The 24,129-nt window shown below is 40.3% G+C and overlaps 1 protein-coding gene across 3 annotated transcripts; it reads left to right on the top strand.

Moving 5' to 3' along the window:
• Positions 1-121: 121 nt before the first annotated feature.
• On the top strand, positions 122-23,880 carry TXNDC8 (thioredoxin domain containing 8). Of its 3 annotated transcripts, XM_086683691.1 has the most exons (6): positions 122-235; positions 3,039-3,143; positions 8,569-8,628; positions 11,463-11,528; positions 22,779-22,844; positions 23,775-23,880. In XM_086683691.1, exons 1-6 carry the CDS (start codon positions 212-214, stop codon positions 23,835-23,837), a joined length of 384 nt encoding a protein of 127 aa, XP_086539817.1. In that variant the 5' UTR covers positions 122-211; the 3' UTR covers positions 23,838-23,880. The 3 variants fall into 3 exon arrangements, with proteins under 3 accessions (XP_086539817.1, XP_086539818.1, XP_025770204.1); XM_086683692.1 differs by lacking the exon at positions 8,569-8,628; XM_025914419.2 differs by lacking the exon at positions 22,779-22,844.
• Positions 23,881-24,129: the final 249 nt, after the last annotated feature.

The raw sequence follows: 24,129 nt of genomic DNA, 5'->3' as shown, positions 1-24,129 counted from the left end.
CTGTCCCAAAAATAAATAAACGGAAAAAAAAAAAAAAAAGTCAAATTAGCTTCAAGTCTGCCAAAGTTCTAGGTTCTGAGACAGTCACGTTTAATGATGTCATAGAGAAGTTACCCTTCTATTCCAGCTAGGATCCTTTAATTAATAAGAGACTGCTGCGGTGAGCCTGCTGAACCAAAAGGAAGGTTTCGTAAGCAATTCCCAGTAAATCATGGTTCAGATTATTAAAGACATGGCAAGTATTTATTTTGGCTTCATTGATATTTCAAAAGAAACCACCTTGAGAACAGACTTGATAAACTTTAAGAATGATTTCCCCTAATCGTATTCTTTCACTGCTCCGTAGCAAGGGGAGATTTTTTTATGTCTCTCCTTTCTGTGCTCGAGGGATGGCACTATCTGGAGTGTAGCCAAGGGATAAATTGATCAGAAGGGTTTTGTTCCTCTCTGATTCTCACTTCCTGCTCTGACTCTAGCTGGATCCAGACCAACTCCTAACACATCCCATCCTGTACCTGATCCCGCTGATTCCACCTTTGTTGTACCTGGAACATTCTATGAAAGTAAAAGTCCACATATTTCTCTTATTCTAAGACAGAGCAGAAACCTCAGACATGCCTAGGGATTAGGATAGGAAAATGACAGCCAATAGCATCAGCAATCCTTTAGGTGGTGTTTTATAAGATCACTTTCTATCCATTGTCCAATGTCACTGCCACAAGAACCTAAATGCACATATAGGCCAGGGGGAGTTGTTTATTTACAAAAAAGAAAATTGCCTTTAAGAGTGGTGATGGTCCTACTCCGTTTAGGAGTGAAGTGGGCATTAGAACCCAGACATTCTGATGTCAGGCCCTGTTACACGAGGACCTGAACCTGGAGGGAAGAGGGAAGGCATAGGGCCTGGGCTTGCCATCCGTCAACACCCTCAGACTTAGACTTTTGACATTTTCCCCAAATGCAGCTATATGTAAGGTCACGAAAATGAGGCTGGCCAGATTGAAAGAAGGCATCGCTGTGTAGTTTGCTGTGAGAAAATGTTGTAAAATAGCACACATTGGCCGATGCCTTTGGTACTTCTTTTTTTGATTTTCTGGGAATCTCACAGAATAACCCAGGGTCTCACTAGCCCCCTGAGAAGCCCTCTCCCATCTCCTCCTTGGAGACCTCTCCTGAGGGCCTGTTGTCTCCTTCATGTCTGTATTTAAATGTCACCTTCTATTCCAGGCAGACCATGGCCACCCAAACTACAACTCTAATCCAGCTCATTTCCTTCTTTCCTGCTTTATCTTTCTCCTCTTTTATCAGCAACGATCACTAACACACTACATATTTTACTTCTTGATTTTACCATCGGCTTCCCCCTCTAAATGTAAGCTCCACGAAGGCAGGGAAAAGTTTGTCTGGTTTTTTGTCCACAGCTGTATACTAGCAGTGTGTCCATTACTTGGCACAGCATGGGTCTCGATAGGTACATGTCAAGTCGATATGTACCCTATGGGGGTATTCCTTTCAGAGAACTTAGCCAAGTCAAATTCATAGATCTGGCGAGGCCCAGTTTACATCCTAGCAACTACTCAGACGTGAGGGTGTTGAGGGCTTGTGAGGATGGCATCTACTGCATGATTTCAGAAGCAAGTGAGAAATTGCGGCTTGGCATGGCTCTCTGAGGAGTTAAGTACCCCCTCCCCTAGAGGAATATGGGTAAAGGAAGAAAGTGTATCTTCCTTAAGTCATCCGTTTCACCTGCTTGAAACTAAATCAAATGGCAACATAATTGTTAAGATTCTCTTACTGCAGAGCGGTGTGCCATCTGTATGCAATTAACCCCATCCCTAATTCCAGTGATAGGCACTGCTTGACTTGATCTAATTAGTGATCCCATCTTAATGATTGGTCGAGGGGATGAGCACATGATGGAATTAGGGCCAGTGAGAGGGCAAGGGAGCCCCACAACTAGAAAGAACTCAGGAGATGATTTTGTGTAGGTTTGTGGAGTGGTGAGGGAAATGGACTCCGGAGTTAGGCTGCCTAGGTTAGCAATCCCAACTACACCATTTGCCAACAGGTTGACTGAGAGAAAGTAATAAACTTTCGTTTTTTCATCTGTAAAATGGAGATAATACCCACTCAATAGGGTGGTTGTAAAGATTAAGGGAGAGAACACCAGGCACAGAGTAAATTAGTTACTATCATCGTAATTCCAATGAGAAAAGGAAAAATAAATCTTGAGCAGAATACTATATATTAGCAAATCATTCATCAACTAAACACCCCATGAGCACATACTGTAATGTGCCCAGTCAGAGGCCATGGAGGTTCAGGAGTGAATCAGGATTGAATTCTGTAAGGATTTGTTGGGGGAGAGAAGCCATGCACGAAATAACGTGTGGACAGTCAGTGTTCATAAAGCAAGGAAGTTCAGATAAAATGATCTGAGGTTCCAGGAAAGGAAACATTTACTTAGGTGATCTGGACAGCTGATGGGAAATTCGCTTAAGACATTCAACAAGAAGCATGTCAAATCCTTAAATATACGGTTTTTGACTACAGCTTTGGTAATGAATTCCCTTCAAAACAAAAGCAAAACAAGAAATGATTCAAGCTGTTAGATTACTTCCTCTCCTTTTAAATTTTACCACTAATGTATGTTTAGGCCCTTATTTAAAAAAAATCAAATCTAGATGTCCAGCTTGAACAACCATCCACCACTACCCTCCATGCTTTATCTCTCATTGGCCAATATCACTTTCTCCCCAGAGGTAACCAACCATTACCAACCACCATTTGGTAAATACACTCCTAATCACTTTTTGCAGATTTACTCCCACCTATGTATACTTGCAAAGATCAATATATGTGACCTCAGGGACATTTAGGAAAGGTGTGTCCCCTTGAGAACGATAGGGTGGGGTACCTCGCTAAGGTTTTCAGGAACTGAAGTTCTTCATTTCAATAAATGAGGAACATTTATTCTCTGCAAGGCTTTTTGAGATTTAGTGATTATGCATATTTTTTCTTTTATGTTCTGGTCTCAGGATGAATTTAGCAGATTTTTGAAAGCTGCTGGGTGCAAACTTGTGGTGGTTGAATTTTCAGCAAAATGGTGTGGTCCTTGCAAAAGGATTTATCCTCTTGTTCATGTAAGTATCATCTATATATATTTCACAATTTTAGAAGGAATTTTAAATCCCCTAATAATTTTTTCAGTAAATCTTAAAAGTTTACATTTATGAGCCATATGGAATCACTTTTCAAAGCGTCCTGATTATCCTGAAGCTAATATACCAATCTCTATTTAGATCATAGTACACACACCAGAAGATTAATACTACTTGTCTATGGATAATTCTGCAAGGAAAATCTAGATGTACAAAAGAGTACAGTTGTACAAATGAATGGATTATTCGTAATAATGGCATTTTACCAAAGTTCCAGAGTTCATAACTTCCAAATATTGGAATAGATTATAGAAAAACATGATACTTATTTTTAACTATAATACGAAAGGATAAACTCCCCCCATCCTTCAACCCTATTATCAAAACTTATGTCTTATATGTTCCCTTCATGTCTGATCTACTTTATAAAATGTTTTAGTAAAATATTCTTAGTTGTAATCATATATTTATATTCAGGTCTATTTTCCATGTACACATTCATTCATGTTTTTTGTAGGGTCTGTAAATTAACATTTTAATGTCTATACAATGTTTCATCTAGTTAATTTCCTTGTTGCCCCATTTAAAAGTTTTAACTTTTATTTACTTTTGGTATCACATGCCACAGAAAGAACTTGGCATTTTCATTTCTCCTCATCATGCAGAAGTTTCACTTATGGTCAGTTTTGTGAAAACTATTTCTTCAAATTTAAAGAAGTTTTGATTTCTCTACACAACTAAAAACACTCTGGTTTATTTTCAGCAAAGTTTCTACCATTTCAACTTGAACTCTTAAATCCACCTGAATTCATTCTAATCACAGTCTTTTGACATTTAATTAAAAATAAACCTATATTCAGGGGCACCTGGGTGGCTCAGTCAGTTAAGCATCGACTCTTGGTTTTGGCTCAACGCATGATCTCATGGTTCATGAGTTCAAGCCCCACATTGGGCTCTGCACTGACGTGCAGAGTCTGCTTGACATTTTCTCTCTCTGCCCCTTCCCCACTCACTCTCTCTGTCTCTCTCTCTCAAAAATAAATAAATGAATAAATAAACTTTAAAAAATAAAATAAAATAAAATAAACCTATATTCAAATAGGGAAATTGATTACATGATACCTCAACATCCATTTTCTACCTAAAATTCTTGGAATATCCAGAAGAAGCATTTTATCATTTCACAGTCCCCTTTATCCTGATACTCAAAACTTAAAGAAAGTCTTCAATGTTCAGCTTCCAGAGTATAAATATACTCACATGCCACAAAGTCAAAGCTGATCAAATTCCGACAGCCAACATGGGGCATTTTCGGAAAGTGCAATGAAATCTAAGGCTTTGTAACTTCCCTCTCATACCTTTGCCATAAGGGCATTAACAGCTGTGCCACTGCTCTGTCCAGGCTCCTGCAGCTCTTCCTATACTCACTCCTACCTTCATAGTTATAGCTATCCCTTTGGAGATAAACCTCCCCAAATGATGTGCCATCTGTTTCCTGTTGGAATCCAGACTAATGCAAATATAGTTTTAAAATAAATTTTGGCATGTCCATACTGAAATACTATCCAGATGTTAAAAAGAATCAAGTAGACCCATATGGAATGGTGGCATCATCTCCAAGACAACATAGCATTAAGTAAAAAGAGTGCAGTGTAGAAAAATTTATATAGTATGGTCTCATGTATGTAAAATAGACACATATATGTATGTGTATATATATATAAACCCACATATATGTAGAGAAAAGGGGAACAGAAGGATGCATATCAAAGAAGGTTTTTTTTTTCAGTGAAAGGGTGTTAAATTTGGATGGCTTTATTTTTCTTGTGATGTTTGAACTTTTGCATAATAACGTAGTCATTTACCATGTGTGTAATTTTTTTTTTCAACGTTTATTTATTTTTGGGATAGAGAGAGACAGAGCATGAACGGGGGAGGGGCAGAGAGAGAGGGAGACACAGAACCGGAAACAGGCTCCAGGCTCCGAGCCGTCAGCCCAGAGCCCGACGCGGGGCTCGAACTCACAGAGCACGAGATCGTGACCTGGCTGAAGTCGGACGCTTAACCGACTGCGCCACCCAGGCGCCCCTGTGTGTAATTTTTTCAAACTGGTGCGTATAGGCATGGAGAAAAGACTTCCCTTCTTCTAGGTCACTTTATTAGTCAAAGATCAAAGCAGGCAACAGAAACCAAATTAAACAGAAAAGAATTTTTTTTGATGTTTATTTATTTTTGAGAGCGAGAGCGTGGGGGCGGCGGTGAGAGGGCAGAGAGAGAATCCCAAGCAGGCTCTGTGCTGTCAGCACAGAGCCCAACATGGGGATCAAACCCGTGAACCATGAGATCATGACCTGAGCCAAGATCAAGAGTCAGACACTTAACCGACTGAGCCACCCAGGAGTCCCTAAACAGAAAAGAATGTTAATACAAGGAATAAATTGCTTATAAAATTATTGAAAGATTAGATGAATAGGAATGACTCAGAACACCATAGACCCACTTTTGGGGATCCTAAGTTCGCCACAATCAGAAGTGAGTATAGATGGGAGGCCACCGCTGGAGGAAAAAACAAACTGGCAACAGAGCAGCAGTTGGGAATCAGAACCAGGATCAGGAGGCTACTGTGGCCACAGGTGCCTCTGGACGTCCAGAAAGCTGATGTCCGGGCACCAGATCCTGAGTTTGGCTTCTGCTGCTGCTTCCAGCACAACCACTCCCAATACCCACAGTCTTGCTTTCCAAAGACAAGAAGACAAAACAAGAAGAAAGTAGCTGCTTTCCCACTTCTGACTTCCAAGTCTCTCCTACATTTATCTTGTTGATAAGACCAATTGGCATCCAGAACTCCAGCTTCAAGGGAGTCCGAGGAATCTCTACCTCTTTTCCTTTCCAGGCTCTGCGGGAAGGTGGAATGGAAGTTAGCCAGCTAAACTTCTGTAAAGGAAAGACAGTCAATCGTTTCAGGTTTGCAGGCCATATGGTCTCTGTAATAACCACTCAGCTTTGCTGTTGTAGTGCAGAAGCATCCAATGGCAATGCACAAATGAACAGGCAAACTGTATTCCAATAAAATTTACTTTACAAGGCCATGTGGAGACCTGGATTTCTTCTACATGGTGCAGTTTGCTGACCCTGGGCTAAGAGGATCACCAGACCTAGAACCCTGATAAGAGCATTTCTGGGAAAGGAGAGATTATAAATTTCTTTAGAAATTACATGATGTGATCATGAGAAGGCAAGTGGTCTGTGAGGCTAACTTACAGTGTATGTAGCAGAAGCGGAGACAAAGGAGCTTTGAAAAGAAAGTTGAGGCCAAATCAAGAAAGATCTTGTGTTATAACTTAATGAGTTGTTGTAGATAGTCAAAACAGAAGTTCTGAAAAGGGTTTTGCCATGGTCAAATAGCGATTTTAGAGAATATTTTTAGCAGTGCTGTATAAGAATGGTTTAGAAAGACCGAAGGCGGGTAACCCAAAGTGATGACAATCTCAATGACAGGCAGTGGTTTTGGAGAAAGAAGAAAAGATCCAATTTAGGAGATACTTTAGAGTTGAAACCAACAGAACAGGTGACCAAATGGTAGAAGACTACATACGAGGAAGAACAGAGCAGAAGGAAGAGTTGTTGAGGGCAGAGAAGAGGTCCTAGGTGGATGGAGTGAGATAATAAGGAAAGACAATGTCCATAGGGGAACCCCGACCTAGCAAAGACCCATATGTATGCCATGACTTCTGGGTGCTACTTGATGCAAAATGCCAGCTGCCATATTCCCTATTTCCTGATAGACTTGCAAGGCTCTGAAACCTTCATAAGTAGAATTAGATGTCCACATAGTTCAAACCTATTCCCATTACCCCTGTTGGGGAGCATTCCATATATCTTCAAACTCGAAAAGTGCAAGACAATTGCCCTAGAGTTTGTGGGTGACACCATTTTCCTGCCAGGCATTGAGCCACTGCTGACCAAAATCAGCTTTTTTATCTAAAAAAATACTCTGAAACCCCCAAGGCTTTTGTGTCTGTTATCTAAGAGTTTTTCTCCGTTTTCACAATCTTGATGGGCCACTGAAGAAAGAGCTCCCACTTCAGTCACAATCCATGAACAAACAACTGGAGAGAATCTGCCTGCAGTAGACCTCAGCACATATCCACCTAATCCATGTCATGCTGCTTCCTGCTTCTCAGTGGGAGCAGCTCCCAGTGACAGCTGCATTTCTTCCTGTCTCCACTGTCTCTGGACACCCCATACGATCAGAGAGAGGTCCCGTCAGAGAGAGGTCCCGTTAGAAATAGGTCACTGGAAATGCTTGAGATACGATGTTAAAGCAAACAAACCAAGATGCTATTAAGTGCCCGTAAAGTATGAACACGGTTGTCTGAAAGAAAAAAAAAACCCAAGAGCTGATATTTACAGGCTGATGCTGCTGCATCTACTACCCGCAGACCCATTACCAACACCTTTGTCACCACTGCTGCCAGAGATGCTTTCAGAACAAAACAGAAGCAGAAGAGAGTTGTTTCCTCCCTCTTCACACCTTCTGTTTTCCTCCAGATGCATCCCATTGGCAAAACCTAAGAAGACAGCTGGCAAAGGATCCTGGGAAGTACAGTTTCAGTACATAGTAGAGCATGGAAGATGTCAATAAAAGCACAAAGCAATTAGGCCCAGGGTCGACACACATATTTTTGTATCATCTCAGTCATAAGAGCCTCCCAAAAAGCCTGGCAAGAGGTGAAGGTCAAAGCAGAGTTTGGGTATCTGGTTCAGGGATCTGTAATTTTTTTTTTTTTTGTAATTTTTAATTTCTTTTTTTGAGAGAGAGAAAGAGCATGAGTAGGGGAGGGGCAGAGAGAGAGAGAGAGAGAGAGAGAATTCCAAGCAGGCTCTGCACTGTCACCATAGAGCCTGATGTGGGGCTCCAATCCACCAACTGGGAGCTCATGCCCTGAGCTGAAATCAAGAGTCAGATGCTTAACTGACTGAGCCACCAAGGCGCCCCTCAGGGACCTGTATTTTGAAGACCACTGAAAGCAGCCTTCCACCTCTTGCCACCCCAGGAGAAAGCTACTATCCGTCCCTTCACCCTGCAGGGTAAATCTGGACACACCACATACATGTCATCATTTCTTCACTTTGTGCCCTTTCCTAACTTTGAAACTCTGATCTTCAGTTTGGTTCTTCAGACTTTGGTTCTGCCGCTGATCTTTGCTTGACCTGTATCATCCCATATTTGACTTTGGTGCTTCCAGTTCTAGCCTGAAGTGAAATGCCAGAGTGATGCTTAGCTCTCATGAACAACCTTTTTGCTCATTGTTTGTTTTTTGCCAAAAGACAACTGTGTAATTCTAGTATGTAATTTAGTATTAACGCTAAGCTAATAGGGAATTTTTATTCTTTTAATTTGAAGGCAATGTCTCTGCAATACCAAAATGTAATGTTTGCTAATGTGGATGTGGATGATTCTAAGGTAAGAATCTTAAGTCCTTCTGTGGGGATACATAAAATCCAAATGCTGCATCGTTGACAGCACCTCAGTGATTATATAATCAATTTTAAGTTGAGGACAATTTCATGATGTTTTCGTGATAAATGGTAGTAAACTTCCTTGTAATGTTCTTGTGTTTTGTATCAATTTTAAAAACAAAACCCAGCAAGTATGTGACTCTCCTGCTGCCCCCTCCCCTCCCTTACTATGGCAGACTCCACTCCTCAATCCCAACATTTTTCTCCATTTACCCTGCTCAGCAGAATTGGCTCTACACAGACAATACCAGTTGGGTGGTGTTGGGCTCAAGGTGAAAAGTGTTTTTCACCCTTGTAGTAGATTATTAATCAATGTCTGAAACCCAGCTCAATGCATTTATATCTTGCTTTCCTCTTGCTATGGTTATGGTTTTTGTGGGTTTTTTAAAACATCACAAGGAATTCCAAGAAATCCTTCCCTCCTGTCCCTCCCTAGAGCCTCCTTTCCTCTCCTTCCCCCAAAATAATCAACCTCATGCCCTTAGTCAAAATGTGCTTCATTAATGGGGTGTCTGGGTGGCTCAGTCAGTGAAGCATCCAGCTCTTAATGTTGGCTCAGGTCATGATCTCACAGACGTGGGATTAAACCCCAGGTTGGGCTCCATGCCAAGCATGGGGCCTGCTTGGGATTCTCTCTCCCTCTCTGTCGGCCCCTCCCCCACTCATTCTCTCTCTCATTTAAAAAATATATTTTTTAAAATGTGCCTCATTAATATATACAAGGTACCCCAAAAATTATTCTTCCTAACATTTGCTCATTTACAACTAGGAAAAAACAGTAACAAGTGATCTTTGCACATATTGGATTGAATTTGAGCTTTAGAATAACAAAAAATCTGTTATTTACCCACTCTTTTCTTTAATAGTTTTGTGACCTCTTATCAGTTAACTCTATAAATTTCAGGTTTTTTTCACTGTAAAACAGGGCAAATAACACTTCACAGAATATAAAATGAGATAAAATACATAAAATATATGACATAGCATCCAGAACATACTAGAAGTTCCATTTCGCCCATTTCTTTCAAGCTTTATCAAAGTGCGACAGTGTTTAAGTGCCCTTTAAACCGAATCATATACTATGCATTCAGAACACATCTAGGATCATTATCTCTTTGTCCTTTTTTTATATTAACAGAGTTGTGCAACCATCACTACAATTAATTTTAGAACATTTTCACCACTTCAAAAAAAAAAAGCAAGCACTTTTGGAGTTCTCCTGGTTACCCCCAGTTCCTTCTGTCCCAACTCTGGGCAATCGTAATTCTACATTCTGTCTATAGAGTTGCTTATTCTGAGCATTTCATGCAAATTGAATCATCAGATAGGTGGGCATTTGTGACTAACTTCTTTCATTTAGCATAAGTTTCCAAGGTTCCTCCATGTATCAATACTTCATTCCTTCTCATTGCTGAATAATATTCCATTGTATGGATATACCACATTTTATTTATTTAGCCATTCAACTGTTGATGGACATTTGGGTTGTTTCCACCTTTTGACTTTTAGGAGTAATACTGGTATAAGCATTTATGTATGTATTTTCATTTCTCTTGTTATGTATCTAGGGGTGAAATTGTTGAGTTTCCTAAAGCAGTTGCACCATACATTTCCACCAGCAATGTGTCATGAGGCCTCTGATTTCCCCACATCCTCACAAAAACATGTTATTGTCTGCCTTTTTGATGATAACTCTTTCCCTTTTAAGGAGAAACAAAATACACAATTTTTTTAACTAATTTATTTATTATCATTGCTGTGATCATGAAAATTATAATTTTGTGTGTGTGTGTGTGTGTGTGTGTCTGTGTGTGTGTGTGTGTGTGTGTGTGTGTGTGTGTGTGTTACAGGCAGCAGGGGAGAGATTCACCCCATAAAATGATAGGTATATTAGAGCGAAAAGTCCAATTCTGTTGATGCTGTGGGTGGCTAATTTTCTCTGGACTCTAAACAAGATAAAAACGGGTATTTAAGAGCAGATTGTAATGGATTAAAATAATTGGAATTCTGATATATTTGCTTTTTTTTGGTTCATCTTTCACAAAGATGGGCAGTGAAGTGGGGAGTAGGGCTTACAAGAAAGAGACCTGTAAACCTTACTTACAATGTAAGACCAGCATATCACCCCATGTCTCAAGTGTGCATGATAAGGATACCTTTACTGTTCCTTATTTTTGCAATATGCTGTCTCCATATTGGGTTCCACTGAGGTTCCTCTGTAATCTTTCACAACTTCTTTTATTTTTTTTTTAATTTTTTTTAATGTTTACCTATTTTTGAGAGAGAGAATGAGAGACAGAGCACGAGGGGGGGAAGGGGCAGAAGGAGAGGGGAAACACATAAACCAAAGCAGGCTCCAGGCTCTGAGCTGTCAGCACAGAGCCGGACATGGGACTTGAACCCACAAACCCTGAGATCATGACTTGAGCCAAAGTCGGACACTTAACCGACTGAGCCACCCGGGCACCCCTCACAATTTCTTTTAAATAGAGCTCGTTTCATCCTTCAGCATCTGTTCTATTTTGGCATCCATCTCCCAGCCCTCTCCTAGGGCTCTGGGATGAGAAGCCTCAGGAATGTGAGGAGCAGCCATTTTCTATTGTAACATTCCTGGAGGCTTTGAAGACATGTTAGAAAAAGGCTTGGCAGGAGAATCAATAAAGTGTTAACTGTCCCTGGGTTTTCAGACATGCCTCCTGAGAAGTCACCAAGTTCTGGGCTCTGTATAGAGAGAGGATACCAAAATTGTGACCTCATGCCATTTCTTTCCTTTCCCAGGAGTTGGCCCAAACTTATCACATCAGATCAGTACCCACATTTCAGATGTTCAAGCAAACCCAGAAGGTATGTTTCCATGGTAACTGGCAGAGTTGAATTATAGAATCATCAGAATCTTTTTAAAAGGCCCGGGGTATCCTGGGCGGATGAAACAACTGCATTTATTTTTAATATTTAGCAACGTGATGCTTCGTTTCTGAACTTTTCATATTGGCAAGGCGTACAAAAAAATGCATGAATGATAAAAAAAAATCTCCCCATTCAGACCATCTGAGGTTTCCAAATCCGTAAGAAATATCCACTACTATCCCTGTAATATCCCTTTTGATGGGGCAGACCCATCAAAAAAGAATCTTACAGAAAAGGACACGATGAAATGCTCACACAAATGTATACGGATTGTTAGCAACACTTGGGAAAATGTTAATCAAAAAGAATCCCGAGTCCGTGTAGCTCGTGGTTGAGCGTGCAGGCTCTTGTTGCAGGTTTCTGTGGTTCAGATATCCATTCTATCACTACCTAGCGTTTTCCTTAAGAACCTCTTTGGATCTTAGGTTCCTTATCTGTAAAAACAAAGATCCTAAGTTTTTCCTCTCACGGGGTGTTGTGAAAAGAAATGAATTGACGTGACTCAAGTTCGTAGACCCATCCTGATGTGCGTCAGTGCTCGGCACGTTAGGGTAGTTGTTATCACAAAGATGTTAGTGAAGTAAAATGTCTAAAATGCTTCGTGTGTGATTAAACTAGTAATCCCACGTATGGCTGGGAACACTGACAAGTGTACATACCTTATGAAAGGTGACTTCGCAACACGCTTAAGAGGAACAAACTGTATATTCCCGTTCACATAATCATCCCATTTGGGGGAACTTTTGCTACAGAAATACCAGCAGGAGAAATAAGCAGCTAAGTACATAGTAATGGTAGCATTACTTCTAATAAAATACGAAAGTAAACTACATGTCTTTTCTCGTGGAACTGCTCAGTGATTTGATTTGTGATACATCTACTTGAAATAGTATGCAATTTAAAGCGTTAGGAAGAACATATGTAAAGCAAAAACATTCATGCTTAAACCTTGTGAAGATTGTGGCTACTATATGAAGAATGAAAGTAGTTGATACGCTAAGTGTAGGATTTGATTCTCAGCTTCTATTTGTTGCGTATTTACCATAATAGAACTGGCGCGATAGATTTAAATAATTTTTCAAAAAGAATTAACACTACCTACCACTCCTCTTGAGTGTTTACTTCAAAATGAAGCTACTGAGCGCATGCACCTCAGCTCCCCTCCCCACCACCGCACATCAAATTGTTTTTGTGTCATTTTTTGTTATCCTCTCCTCTTCCATCTCGGAAATGAGAAAGCATCCTCCTTTTGAAATGGATTTCATCCACTGTACCTTGATCACATTCCCTCCCTTGTGCCCCAGGCCTCTATCCGTCAGTTTTCTCTTTTCAAACCTCGTGTTGGGACAGTCCCTTTTGCCACCGTCAGCCATTCTTCAGTCTCTATCAGCAGTTCTTTGATTTTCTTCCAGGGAACCATTCCCTTGCCCATCCTTGGTCCATGTGCTTCCTTAGGGCTCCATCTCCATGGCTAGACCTGTGAGTGAACTTCGTCCCCATCAGGAATGGGCCCTTGACTCCAGTCAAGCCAATCTAAACCCAACCAGAGCTAATCCTAGGATGCGGCTTAAGCAGCTAGGTAAAAGCCTTCTCTTTCGATTTCATTGGATTTGTTTGAACTTGGGAAGATATGAAGCTGAAGGTACTACAGCTAGCTGTATGAAGCTGAAGGTTCTACAGAGAGAACCTGAAAATGAAGCCACCATACAATGAAAAGCAGAGTCAAAGCAGGAAATACCAATGGCACTGATTGAACCCTGAATCTATCCATGCCTGAAGCCTGAACTACTCCCATAGATTCCATGAGTTACATAGACCTGGGGCTGTTTTTTCTGTTACTTGCAACCAAAAACTTCTAATGACAAAATTAATGTTCTTTCAGACTTCTCTCCTTCGTTTCATGATCTAATTCTTGAAGAAGTAGAATATACTTCCTGCTTTCAATTCGAAGTTTCCACTTATTCCTTCATCTGCTCTTTTAAATGTCTCCAAGGCTCTTTCAGCACCTAATTCAAATAGCCATTTCTCAATCCTTGTATTCCTTGGTTATACAAAAGCACCATAACTAATCAGCTTCTAATTCTGGAAATTTCCTTGGCTTTTGGCTTCCATCCCTGATCTTTCCCCAAGCTCTCCTTTGGCTCCTTTGGCTCCTGCTGTCCCAAAATATAAGTGTTTCCTAAGGTTCTTTTTCCCATTCTACCTCTTCTCCTTTAGTAATTTCATCCTTACCTATAGTTCCAGCTGTAATGACTTTGACATGAACAAGTACAATAGCCCCTCTCACCTCCAAGTTCACACCATAGCTCTGTTCTCTTTTCCAAATAGAGCTTGGCATAGTTCCATGTATGTCATTCCCTTATTTAAATTTGGATACCCCTGGGGCGCCTGGGTGGCGCAGTCGGTTAAGCGTCCGACTTCAGCCAGGTAACGATCTCGCGGTCTGTGAGTTCGAGCCCCGCGTCGGGCTCTGGGCTGATGGCTCAGAGCCTGGAGCCTGTTTCCGATTCTGTGTCTCCCTCTCTCTCTGCCCCTCCCCCGTTCATGCTCTATCTCTCTCTGTCCCAAAAATAAATAAACGTTGAAAAAAAAAAAATTTCATAAATTTGGATACCCCTTCCCTTCTGTTGTCTGCAGAATCAAGACTAAACCCTCCTAATCAAGGCTTCCATTTGAATTTCTCCATAATTTTGGCCCAGTCGACCTTTCCAAGCCCATTTATGTTTGACCCAGACCTTAATGTCATGTATTTGTGTCCCACTATCTCCAGTACCTAGAGGAGTTCATGTCAGTGTCTAGAAGAATCCACCCTAGGTGGAAAATATTCATTTTGTGTTTGATTCATGACTGAGTAAGCAAGTGAATGAATAAATGAAGGCTGATGTCTTTGCCCTATATCCCTGTCTGCTCTGCCTCCCCTTCTGATTCTGTCCTCATGTCAGTCTGACTCAGGGAGGGTTTCTCTCCAGCTCAGAACAGCTGTCTGGTTTCATCTCTCCTGCTGATGATAGCGCTTAAGATCTGCTGCCATTCAACAGTTTGTTCTATGTTTTATGAAATAAAACTTTGGGGTCTCAATTGACTTTGTGTCTAGGCTCTTGAGCAAATCCATAGCTATGCTTTTGAGAAAAGGCTTGGCCTTGCTTAGTCTCAGTTCTGTATGTAGGTGGAAGAACTCACAGTTGGGGGTAGGGTGACCTCTTATATTCAATTATTTCTTAACTGGTTTCTACAGGGTATGGATCCCTTTTGAATTGATGGAACAAAATGCCTGTATTTTAGGCATCGTGAAGGATCTCGATTTTAAATGTTATGCCACTTAGTTAATGGAGAATAAAATTAACTGAATCAATGACACAATGCATTAAGCTGATCCACCCCCCTATTTTCTAACTCCAAAGTCAGGTAGCCAGCCTCTGATTATAAAATGAATACCCCTGTCCCAAAATATTTTCTTGAGAATCGAGTGTCTCATTGAATATTACTGACTTAGCATCCTGGTTATGAAGTTATTTAAAAAAATAAAAACAAAACCTTGAGATCATTTATGTCATAATATACAAGTAAGTCTACTTCTGAGCTTTGCATGTATCTCCAGAAAGATTCATACTTGAATCAATTTAAAAATCATTTGTAAACCTGCAGAAAATATTTACAATGCTGGCTTCCATTTAACAAAGAATATCAATCTTCTGTGCAAAAGACAACAGCAAAAAAATGGGGGCAGGAGATCCTAAAGAGACAGTATTGCAAATCTTTTTACCTCTTTCACTCAGTCCCTAGCATTTGGCATCTGAGCATCCATCCAGGGCTTCTGCAGGGTCCCCACTTCTACTATTGTATCCAGAGCTGCAGTCAAAACCTGAGACCTCTGAAATCACCCCCACGTTCTACCTTGCAATGGTCTGCACAGGAAAAATCAATGGAACCAGAGAAAATTGGGCATGGCCATGCGATAGGACCCATCTATGTGAATTTCCCTCCTCAGTAGAATTGACTAGGAATGACATTCATTGTTCTCCTGGGGGTAGAAAAAAAAACTAAATTCACTTCTTTGAGACCACTTCCTTCCATCTCTCTTTCATCTGGGACAGCACACCTGAAAATTAACTTATGGAAGCAGTTAAGTACTATTTATCTAGTATTAAAAAAACAACAACAACTTTGAGTCCAGTTTCTGTTAAGGGATGTTATAAGAAATGTACTCACATTTCTGGTAAAACACCTGGCAAAGAACCACTGTCCATTATGCCTTTTAAAATGTACATTGTGTAAAAAGCCTTGTGATTATTCCTCATAGACAGAGTTTGGAGAATATTTGCCTCCCTTGGTCTACTCCCTTGCATTAGATCAGAAGGCTTAAGGAATCCCTTGGGTTTCTCTTTTTCTATTGCTGCCAATAATCTCAGGATTACTTCCTTGACTCAAATACAATAGCCTCCCTTATCTGTAGTTGCCTGGAATTCCCTAATTGCCATCTCCATACTGAATCATGCTTTAATGGTTTTGTTATTTTATCTTGCCCTTGATTCTATCTCATTTCAAATATTTTCAAAATACATAGACTATAAACAAATAAAACTTTAAAAAACTAATACAGATAAAGCTATGTAACTATGACCCAGGGTTGCAGTCAATGGGCATTCTGTGATGCTGGAAGTTTTTATGCAGATTTGGATGGTCATCTAGCAGGGTTGTACCATAAATAGCAGCTGTAATTATTTTACAGTGTTAGGGTAAAGGACAGCAAAAGCAAATTCCAGGTAATAAATAAAGTAGGATTGTTCCTTCCTGCTGTAATCCTTAGTGTTTTCACCTGGGACATCACATCCTGTTCCAGTAAGATTAACTGTGGTTAAGAAAAAAAGAATCTGTGGTGGCTCTCAGATGGGACATCCAAAACTTTGGCTGATTTTTTTAACCAGAATATTACACTGTATTCTGTTCTAAGTAAAAAAAAAAAAAAAAAATACACATATACACATAAGCTGCAATGTGAATATGATATTAGTTATTCATTGAGCCTCTGAAGCCCATCAGTAGATCCCCCAGGTTTATAACATTGCTTCCAGACCAAAGTTGACATATGTCAATGGAACAAAAGAAAAGAAGAGTAACAAAGATTTAGCAACTCTTGGCCAACAGCTTAAATTTATCCAACATCGAAATTGGTTCCATCTTTCATTCTTTGATATGAGAGTAAATGGCTTCTCAAAACACTTTAATCCAAGAACAATGGGATACGGATGCATGGATGCTAATAAGTGGGTTATTTACAAATGAATAATTCAGCTCATAGGCTCACATCTAGTGGGAGGAACTCCTGCTCCTTTGCTTGTGAACAGCAGGGCTCCTGCTGAGGTTATAGAAGTCATTTCCAACAGACACCCACCTTGAGGTAGGTACAGACATGAAAAGAATCTCCAATGGGCAGCACCGTGGTATGCTTGAAGGAGGACAGGATTGGAATCTTCAAGGGCCAGGCAAGGACAATACATGAGAAAATAGGAAGTGAGGAGGATGGTGGTCCTTGGAGAATCACCCTCCCAAATGCTCACTGTTCAAATTCATAAAAAACAATACTTGAGCCACGCCCAAAAGAGTGTCTGTGACTAGTTTTTGTCATCTCTGGAATCAGACAGCTGTGGGTTGAATCCCAGGTCTGCTTCTTATTCGTGGATGACCTTGGTTATGTGCCTTCACCACCTTGAGCTCAGTCTCCTTCTCTGTGAAATAGGGACTATATCATGTGTCTTTGAACTGTCGTCATGAAAATTTGTGATGATATATAAAGCACTTTAGCACTGGACTTGGTACATGCTATAAAATACGGCTATTGCTAGAGCTCCATAATCTGTGCACCAATCTTCCTGAAAATTTACGACGAAATAGAAATTTGGAAACACTGGTTAGGAGAGACCTCTAAAACTCTTTGAATAACTACAGTGACCAGTTAAGCTACGTCATCTTAACATTGGAGAGTTACCTACCCAGGGATGTTCAACCTGTTAAGGACTGTGTTAGGTAGACACAGAGGGGTTCCACCTTAGGGGAAATTAAAAAAAAAACAAAAACAAAACAAAACAAAACTCTCACATGGTGTTCAGGGCTCTGAAGGGTACAGATCCAAAAAAGAAGTTACTCAGCCCCATAAAGCAGCTGATACATAGGCACAGATTAATAGACTGGAAGGGGCAAGAACTAAATGAGATGGAGGGGGAGAGAGAGAGATGGGCAGCAAGCATTTATCACCATTTAACACTAATGCTAAGGATAGTGCTCTAGGTGTTAGCAACTGAAAGACAGTAATTACTTATATACCTCTTTTCTCCAGGGCAGGGATTAGGGCGAGGCGAGTGAGGCAGGAAATTGCAAGTATAGGGTGGAATCCTGTCTTTATTTGAATTTTTGATATTTTGTTCATTATGGATTTTTAAAATATTTATTAAAATATTAATTATCTTGGGCACCTGGGTGGCTCAGTCGGTTAAGCGTCTGACTTCAGCTCAGGTCATGATCTCACAGTCCGTGAGTTCGAGCCCTGTGTCAGGCTCTGTGCTGACAGCTCAGAGCCCGGAGCCTGATTCAGATTCTGTGTCTCCCTCTCTCTCTGTCCCTCATGCTCATGCTCTGTCTCTCTCTGTATCAAAAATAAATTTAAAAAAAAAACCATTAAAATATTAATTATCTTGATTACTGAGTTCTGAGAGCCCCTTAAATTTTACAACATTGTCCTAGCCCTGTCCTCTAAATTTTAAATCCTTGAAATCTAGGAATATTTCATTCGGTGATTGGCCACAAGGACTCGCAAGACCCAGTAATAGGTTCTACTTATAGCTGAGATTTATTACAACAAAAAATACAAAGCAGAAACATTGGTAGAGTCCAAAAGGGTCCAGCACAGGCTTCTGATGTTCTTCCTTGGCTAGGAACACATAAGTGTGCTCTGTCTCTGTCTCTCTCTCTTTCTAGCAATGAACTTCAAGGACACATGTGGTTTGTCTCTGCCTAGGTATGCTCTTTTGAGTCTCAGGTCTGAGGATTTTATGTGGGGACTGGTCACATAGACATTTCTTGCTAGGCAGTCATTGCTACACAACCAGCTGTGACAATGGAGACTAGGACCCCAATAGTAAAACCAGGTGCACATCATCAATATTGATGTTTATGCAAAGCAAGCCAGTGGGCTTGGTCCATCACTCCAGGTATATATAACAAAATCATCGATCACTAATACAAAGAACACTTTGGTGGGGGAAGGGACACATTCCCTGGGGGGTTGGTGAAGAATCAATCATGGTTGCCTTGGAGACAAGCAAGAAATAAGGAACCAGATCTGTTGTGTTAACGCTTCTCACACAGAGTCACGTGGAAAATCAAGCTATCACCTTTATTGTAAGTAGCAGTGGTGCTAAATTGTGCTAAATACACAACATGGTGTGGACTCATATCAACACACTTCCTACTATTTCCTTGAAGCCTAGATTTTGAGATGACTGCCTAGGGGAGAATCTTCAGCTGCAGAGGAGAAACTCACCCACTTAGGTGAAGGAGATATTGCTGCTTTTCACAACTCTCAAGCTCCAAAAGTGAGGACACAGGGTGGTAGCCTTCCAGACCTACTTTAGGCCTGCTTCAGATGTGCTTTCCAGAAAAAGAAGGACAGTGCAAGGAAAACAGACCTGTCCCTTGGGCAGAACACCCCCAAAAAGGGAGGGGATAATCATGAACGCATTCCTTTGTCTAGGCTCAACTGATAAGCTCACCTCAACTTGGGGAAAGGTCAGTGAAGGAATTTCCCAATATTGGACAGTTGAGTAGATTTTCCAATGGAAACATGCCAAGTATAGGTCATTAGGTCATTGAAAGCAATGGCTCCAAAACCATTATTATCCTCACGAACAAATTTTCATTCTATACTTTGAGTAACGGGCCGAATGACATCTCCTCTGGCCAGACCAAAATCACTTTTCCTCATTTTCAGTGTGGCTTTACGATAAATTCCCACAACATTAGAGTCATGCTCCTTCCCCCCTTCAACAGAAAACCACATTGTACTCAGTAATGAACTCTCAAACAGCTTCATGTGTCCGTCCAACACCTTCAGTTGATGGCAAACTATGGCACCAGGGTCAAGTCTGAGCCTCCACGAGTTTTCGTAGATAAAGTATTACTGGTACACAGACATGTCCATTTGTTTAAATACTGTCTTTAGCTACTATCACACTATGATAGCAGATCTGAGTAGTTTCAACACACACCATCTGGCCTGCCAAGCCTAAAATAGGTATTATTGGGCCCTTTACAAAAACATTTGTCAACCCCCTAACACAGAAGAAGAAAAGCACTTTAGTCATTATTTATGCCACTAGTGCTTTAAGAAACAGATATGTAGCCAGAGTTTCTAAATCAGCTATAAGAAAATGAAAGTAAGTTCGTACTTTACCAAAATCTCACTAGTGGAACAAGTTGAGAAGAAGGCGAGTGTACATTTGAAAAAATTAGATAATAGATTACTTTCATACGCTTTTTTCTTGAATCCAAATGCATATAAATTCAAGCTGTTCAAAACAGTCTATTTCCAAGAGGCCCTGCCTTCTGAGTTTGATTTTGCCACACTCCAAAAACCACAGTTGAGCTACTTGCATTTGCAAGGCATGCCCAGCAACCTGTTGTGAAAGTCCTGGGGAGGGGGAAGTGTGCAAACACCTGCATTGTGACGCAGATGGTTCTGGGGGAAGGAATGGGTCTGGTTGATTCGGGAGAGCCAGAGAGCCGAGACCAAGATGGGATCAAAAAGTAATTAAGACTGTCTAGCTCTCAATAGGTGGAGGCACTCACTGTTAAACGTTCTCTTGTTAGATACATTCTTCCTATCTCATTAATAAGATATAATGCCTTAGCAAACCCTTTGTTAAGAAAAGGAACATCACACAGCTTATAAAATTGGATTGTACAAACATCTCTAGAGCCATCTGCCAAAAAGTGTCTTGTGTAGGTTGGTTGTTTGGGCTTTTTTGTTTGTGTTGTTATTGTTGCTGTTGCTTTGAGGGTTTTGTTGTTGTTTTTAACTCAGTAAAGATGTCTGGAAAATTGCTGAGCTTTCATTCAGCTGCTCCAAAGCTAACTTCAGTATTCTTAATTGCCTATCAACTGGCCAGAGTGTTTTATTGTAATTAGTCTATGTATGCATCATTAGACTCCTTAATGGATACTCTCAGAAGTCCATTTGTTAGGAAGGGATCCCTGTCTCTGGACCCTTTGTATTTTCTCACTAACAGTAATATACTTTTTGTAGGTGATTGAATGTCTTTGGCATTAAAAAAGAACACAACAAAAAACCCTGCCTCTGTTTAGACCTGGGCGATGGGTAAATGCGGGGATGGGGAATCACTTTATTGTTCTCTTTTTGTGTGTGTTTGAAAATGAGGGGTGCCTGGCTGGCTCAGTTGGTGGAACTGCGACTTTTGACCTTGGGGTTATGAGCTCTAGCCCCACATTGGGTGTGATGATTACTTAAAAATAAAATCTTTATTTAAAAATTTCAAAATGAAAGATGTTTTTAAGGGACTAGTGGACATAGGTAGTTGTGTAATGCAGGGATAGCCACCCCATATCCCTTTGGGCTCTGCCAACTGGAGCTCATCATTTCCATTAGTGGTCATTACAGATGGCAACGGTGCATGTAAACTGAAGACATTGAGAAGAGAGAATGAAACGTTGCTTCCTAATGCTTCAGGCCTTTGAGAGACACAACCAAACATTCAGTTGAAAATGAGAAAACATTCTGGGCAAAAATTGTATGCTAGTGTCCTTGCATATAGAGCTCTTCAAAAGAAAGCTATTATATAATAAGCTCTATCACTAAGCCACCCCTCATTCATTAACTACATTTATGAAGCTCCTATATGCAAAGCCCCATGCTAGACAGACACATAGTATTTGCCTTTGGCAAACTGGACAAAGAATAAAACAGATAACACCTAGTCTCTGAAATTTAACACTCCCTAGAGTCTTGGGTCTGTCCTTCAGTGACCACAAATCAGCTTAGTTCAACTCTCTTCAGGCCTAAAACCATTAACAGAAGACCTACTCTGTATAAGGTTCCTAGCTAAATACTAAAAATATAGAGGAAAAAAATAAGGCAGAGGCCCCATCCTTGGTCAATGGCAGCAGACATAACATCAACTCCTGAGCAGTGGAATTCATAGGTTCTGTGAGATCACAAAGACTTCCGGAATTAAATCTTGAAGAATGGTTAAGACTAACGGGTGAGAAATGGGAAGAAGCAAGAATTACAGAATAGCGTGGGAATATGTCAGGATTTTTTTGATACTAATACAATAGTATAAAATTATCACTAGAATATGAGCTCCAGGGGGTGATTTTTGTCTGGTATGGTCACAATGTTTGGCTCATAGTAGATGCTTATTATATTTGTTAAATGAAATAAATAAATGAATCCAACTGTGAAGTGTTGCTAAAGGTCAGAGCTTAAGGTGGAGAATAACAGTGAGGTAGACAAGACAAAATCAAGGAACCCCTGTAAGGACCTTGGATTTTATGGTGGTGGAGAAACACTGAAGAATTTTACAAAGAAGGAGAGCATGACTGGTTTGTGTTTTCGGGCTTCAGGGGGAGGAGGGAACTAAGGGGCACCAGACTGGAGACAGACAAGTTATAAGCTCTTATTAAAGTCCAAGGGAAAGTTGATGAAGTAAAATCCATGAAATCCGGTGGCAAATTTAATATCCCCTAAAGCCACCAGAATGGCTAACATGGAAAGGAACTGGCAATAAACACCAAGTGTAGTCAAGCATATGGAACACCCAGAACATTCATCCTCTGCTGGTGGAATATAAATTGATAAAATTTATATTTTATTGGAAATAAATATATTGGAAAACTGTTGGCCAAGTCTGGTCATTGAAGTGGCCAAGCTCTGCCTGTGTTCTTGCCAGGAGTTGTTGTGTTGATACCTGCTCTGGTCTCAGAGGATTTTGAAACTCCCTTCATGTCTATAGCCACCATCCAGCTGCTGTCTGACTCTTAGAAAAGAGACACTTTTGCAGCTCCTTTCTGACGCCTTCCTCCCCTGGCAGCCAATGCCAAGAGAACTATTTATAGAGGAAATGGGTACAAACCAGGCAACCCAGATAAATCATGAAATTCTGCACCCACACTTAGGTGACTCTATTCTCAAGACTCAAAAGAGCAATTTGCTGTTATGGAAATGGATTCATGAGCGAGCCGGTAAGTGAAATGGGATCAAGATGGAGTCACAAGTCTGGGGTTTACTTTCAAGAAATAGAATGAACCATGATACCCCCAGGCAGCACCCAGATAGAGTGATGCTGCCTGGAGAAGCAGAATCATTAGAAGCAGATATAGTTTCTTCTCTGCAATACACTGAGCATTGAAATTGTTCTAGAATTTTCCAACCCCTGCCCCAAAGGCCTAACACCATTTCTGGCTGCTGAAACCTCCCTTACTGGAAACTCAAATCTTCAGCCAATCCCAGCCTCAGTTTACCCACACTCTGCCTTCTCTACAACCACTTCATGTAATTGGTACTAAAGTGATAATGCATGGTAAGGGTCTTAAACTTCCGTATCTCACCAAATATAAGATGCCCATTGACAGATGCCCCATTAGATACTACTAAAAAGTGTTCCAAACAAAATATACCATCCACTATGAAATACACCCTGAGTCAGAGATGTGACAATTTGAAAAGAAAATGTGCTTCTTAGTGCCAATTAACTATAATACTATTACCTGTGGCAAAGTTCAGGGAATGGGAAATCACATATCATTTGATTTCAGAAAATCATGTTTATGAATTAACAAGTTCTCAAGACCAACACAAAAAGGCTCTGAGAGGTTTCAATGATTGAGTTTTCTCATTTCTAACATATTCTATGTTTGAGATATCAGTTTAGAAGAATATTAGGGAGAATTATATAAACCTGGCAAAATACTAGCATAAACAATTTTGAAAAGGTGCCAAATAATTGAAACATCATGAATGTAATGTGTTTGTTGTGTGTTTATATTTTAAGTATTTTTCAGACAATGGAAATGAGGATAACTTAACAAACAAAAACAAAAACCCCTCCAAGCTTTAACATCTTTGTGATATTTGAACCAATAAATATCTCACCTTTGTGTATTTGTGAACAGATTTTTGAATTTTGTGGAGCTGATGCTCAAAAGTTGGAAGCGAAGATTCAAGAATTAATGTAAGCCGATCTCCAAGACGAAATACATTTGCAACATTTTAAAAGGCCACAGCAAATGCGTTTGTGTTTTTTATTTGCAGCGAATATTGGAATGTTCGATCGGTCCCCCTTCTAATGTTTTACAGGTTGAACTCCACTTTCCTGCAATCTCATTCCACAATTGCTTGAAGCTTGAAGTACAAATGTATCACTCCCATTGTCTAACTTAGCTTTCCACTTACTTGAGCACATTTCTTAGGTGATGTTTTTATGACCTTCACAACAGAGGCCCTGCACAGCTAAGTCATACCATGCCA

Source organism: Puma concolor, chromosome D4 (assembly GCF_028749965.1).
Source record: "Puma concolor isolate L17-30 chromosome D4, mPumCon1.1.hap2, whole genome shotgun sequence".
Taxonomy (NCBI): Eukaryota; Metazoa; Chordata; class Mammalia; order Carnivora; family Felidae; genus Puma; species Puma concolor.
The sequence above is the reverse complement of the archived record's forward strand: the minus strand, read 5'-3'. Positions and strand labels throughout refer to the sequence as shown.

Bases quoted from the DNA above. Each gene is read 5' to 3' on its own strand.
- TXNDC8 (XM_086683691.1), top strand. From the start codon at position 212: ATGGTTCAGATTATTAAAGACATG. The intron at 8,629-11,462 runs GTAAGAATCTTA...TTCCTTTCCCAG, and splicing joins TGGATGTGGATGATTCTAAG to GAGTTGGCCCAAACTTATCA. The intron at 11,529-22,778 runs GTATGTTTCCAT...ACCCACACTTAG, and splicing joins TGTTCAAGCAAACCCAGAAG to GTGACTCTATTCTCAAGACT.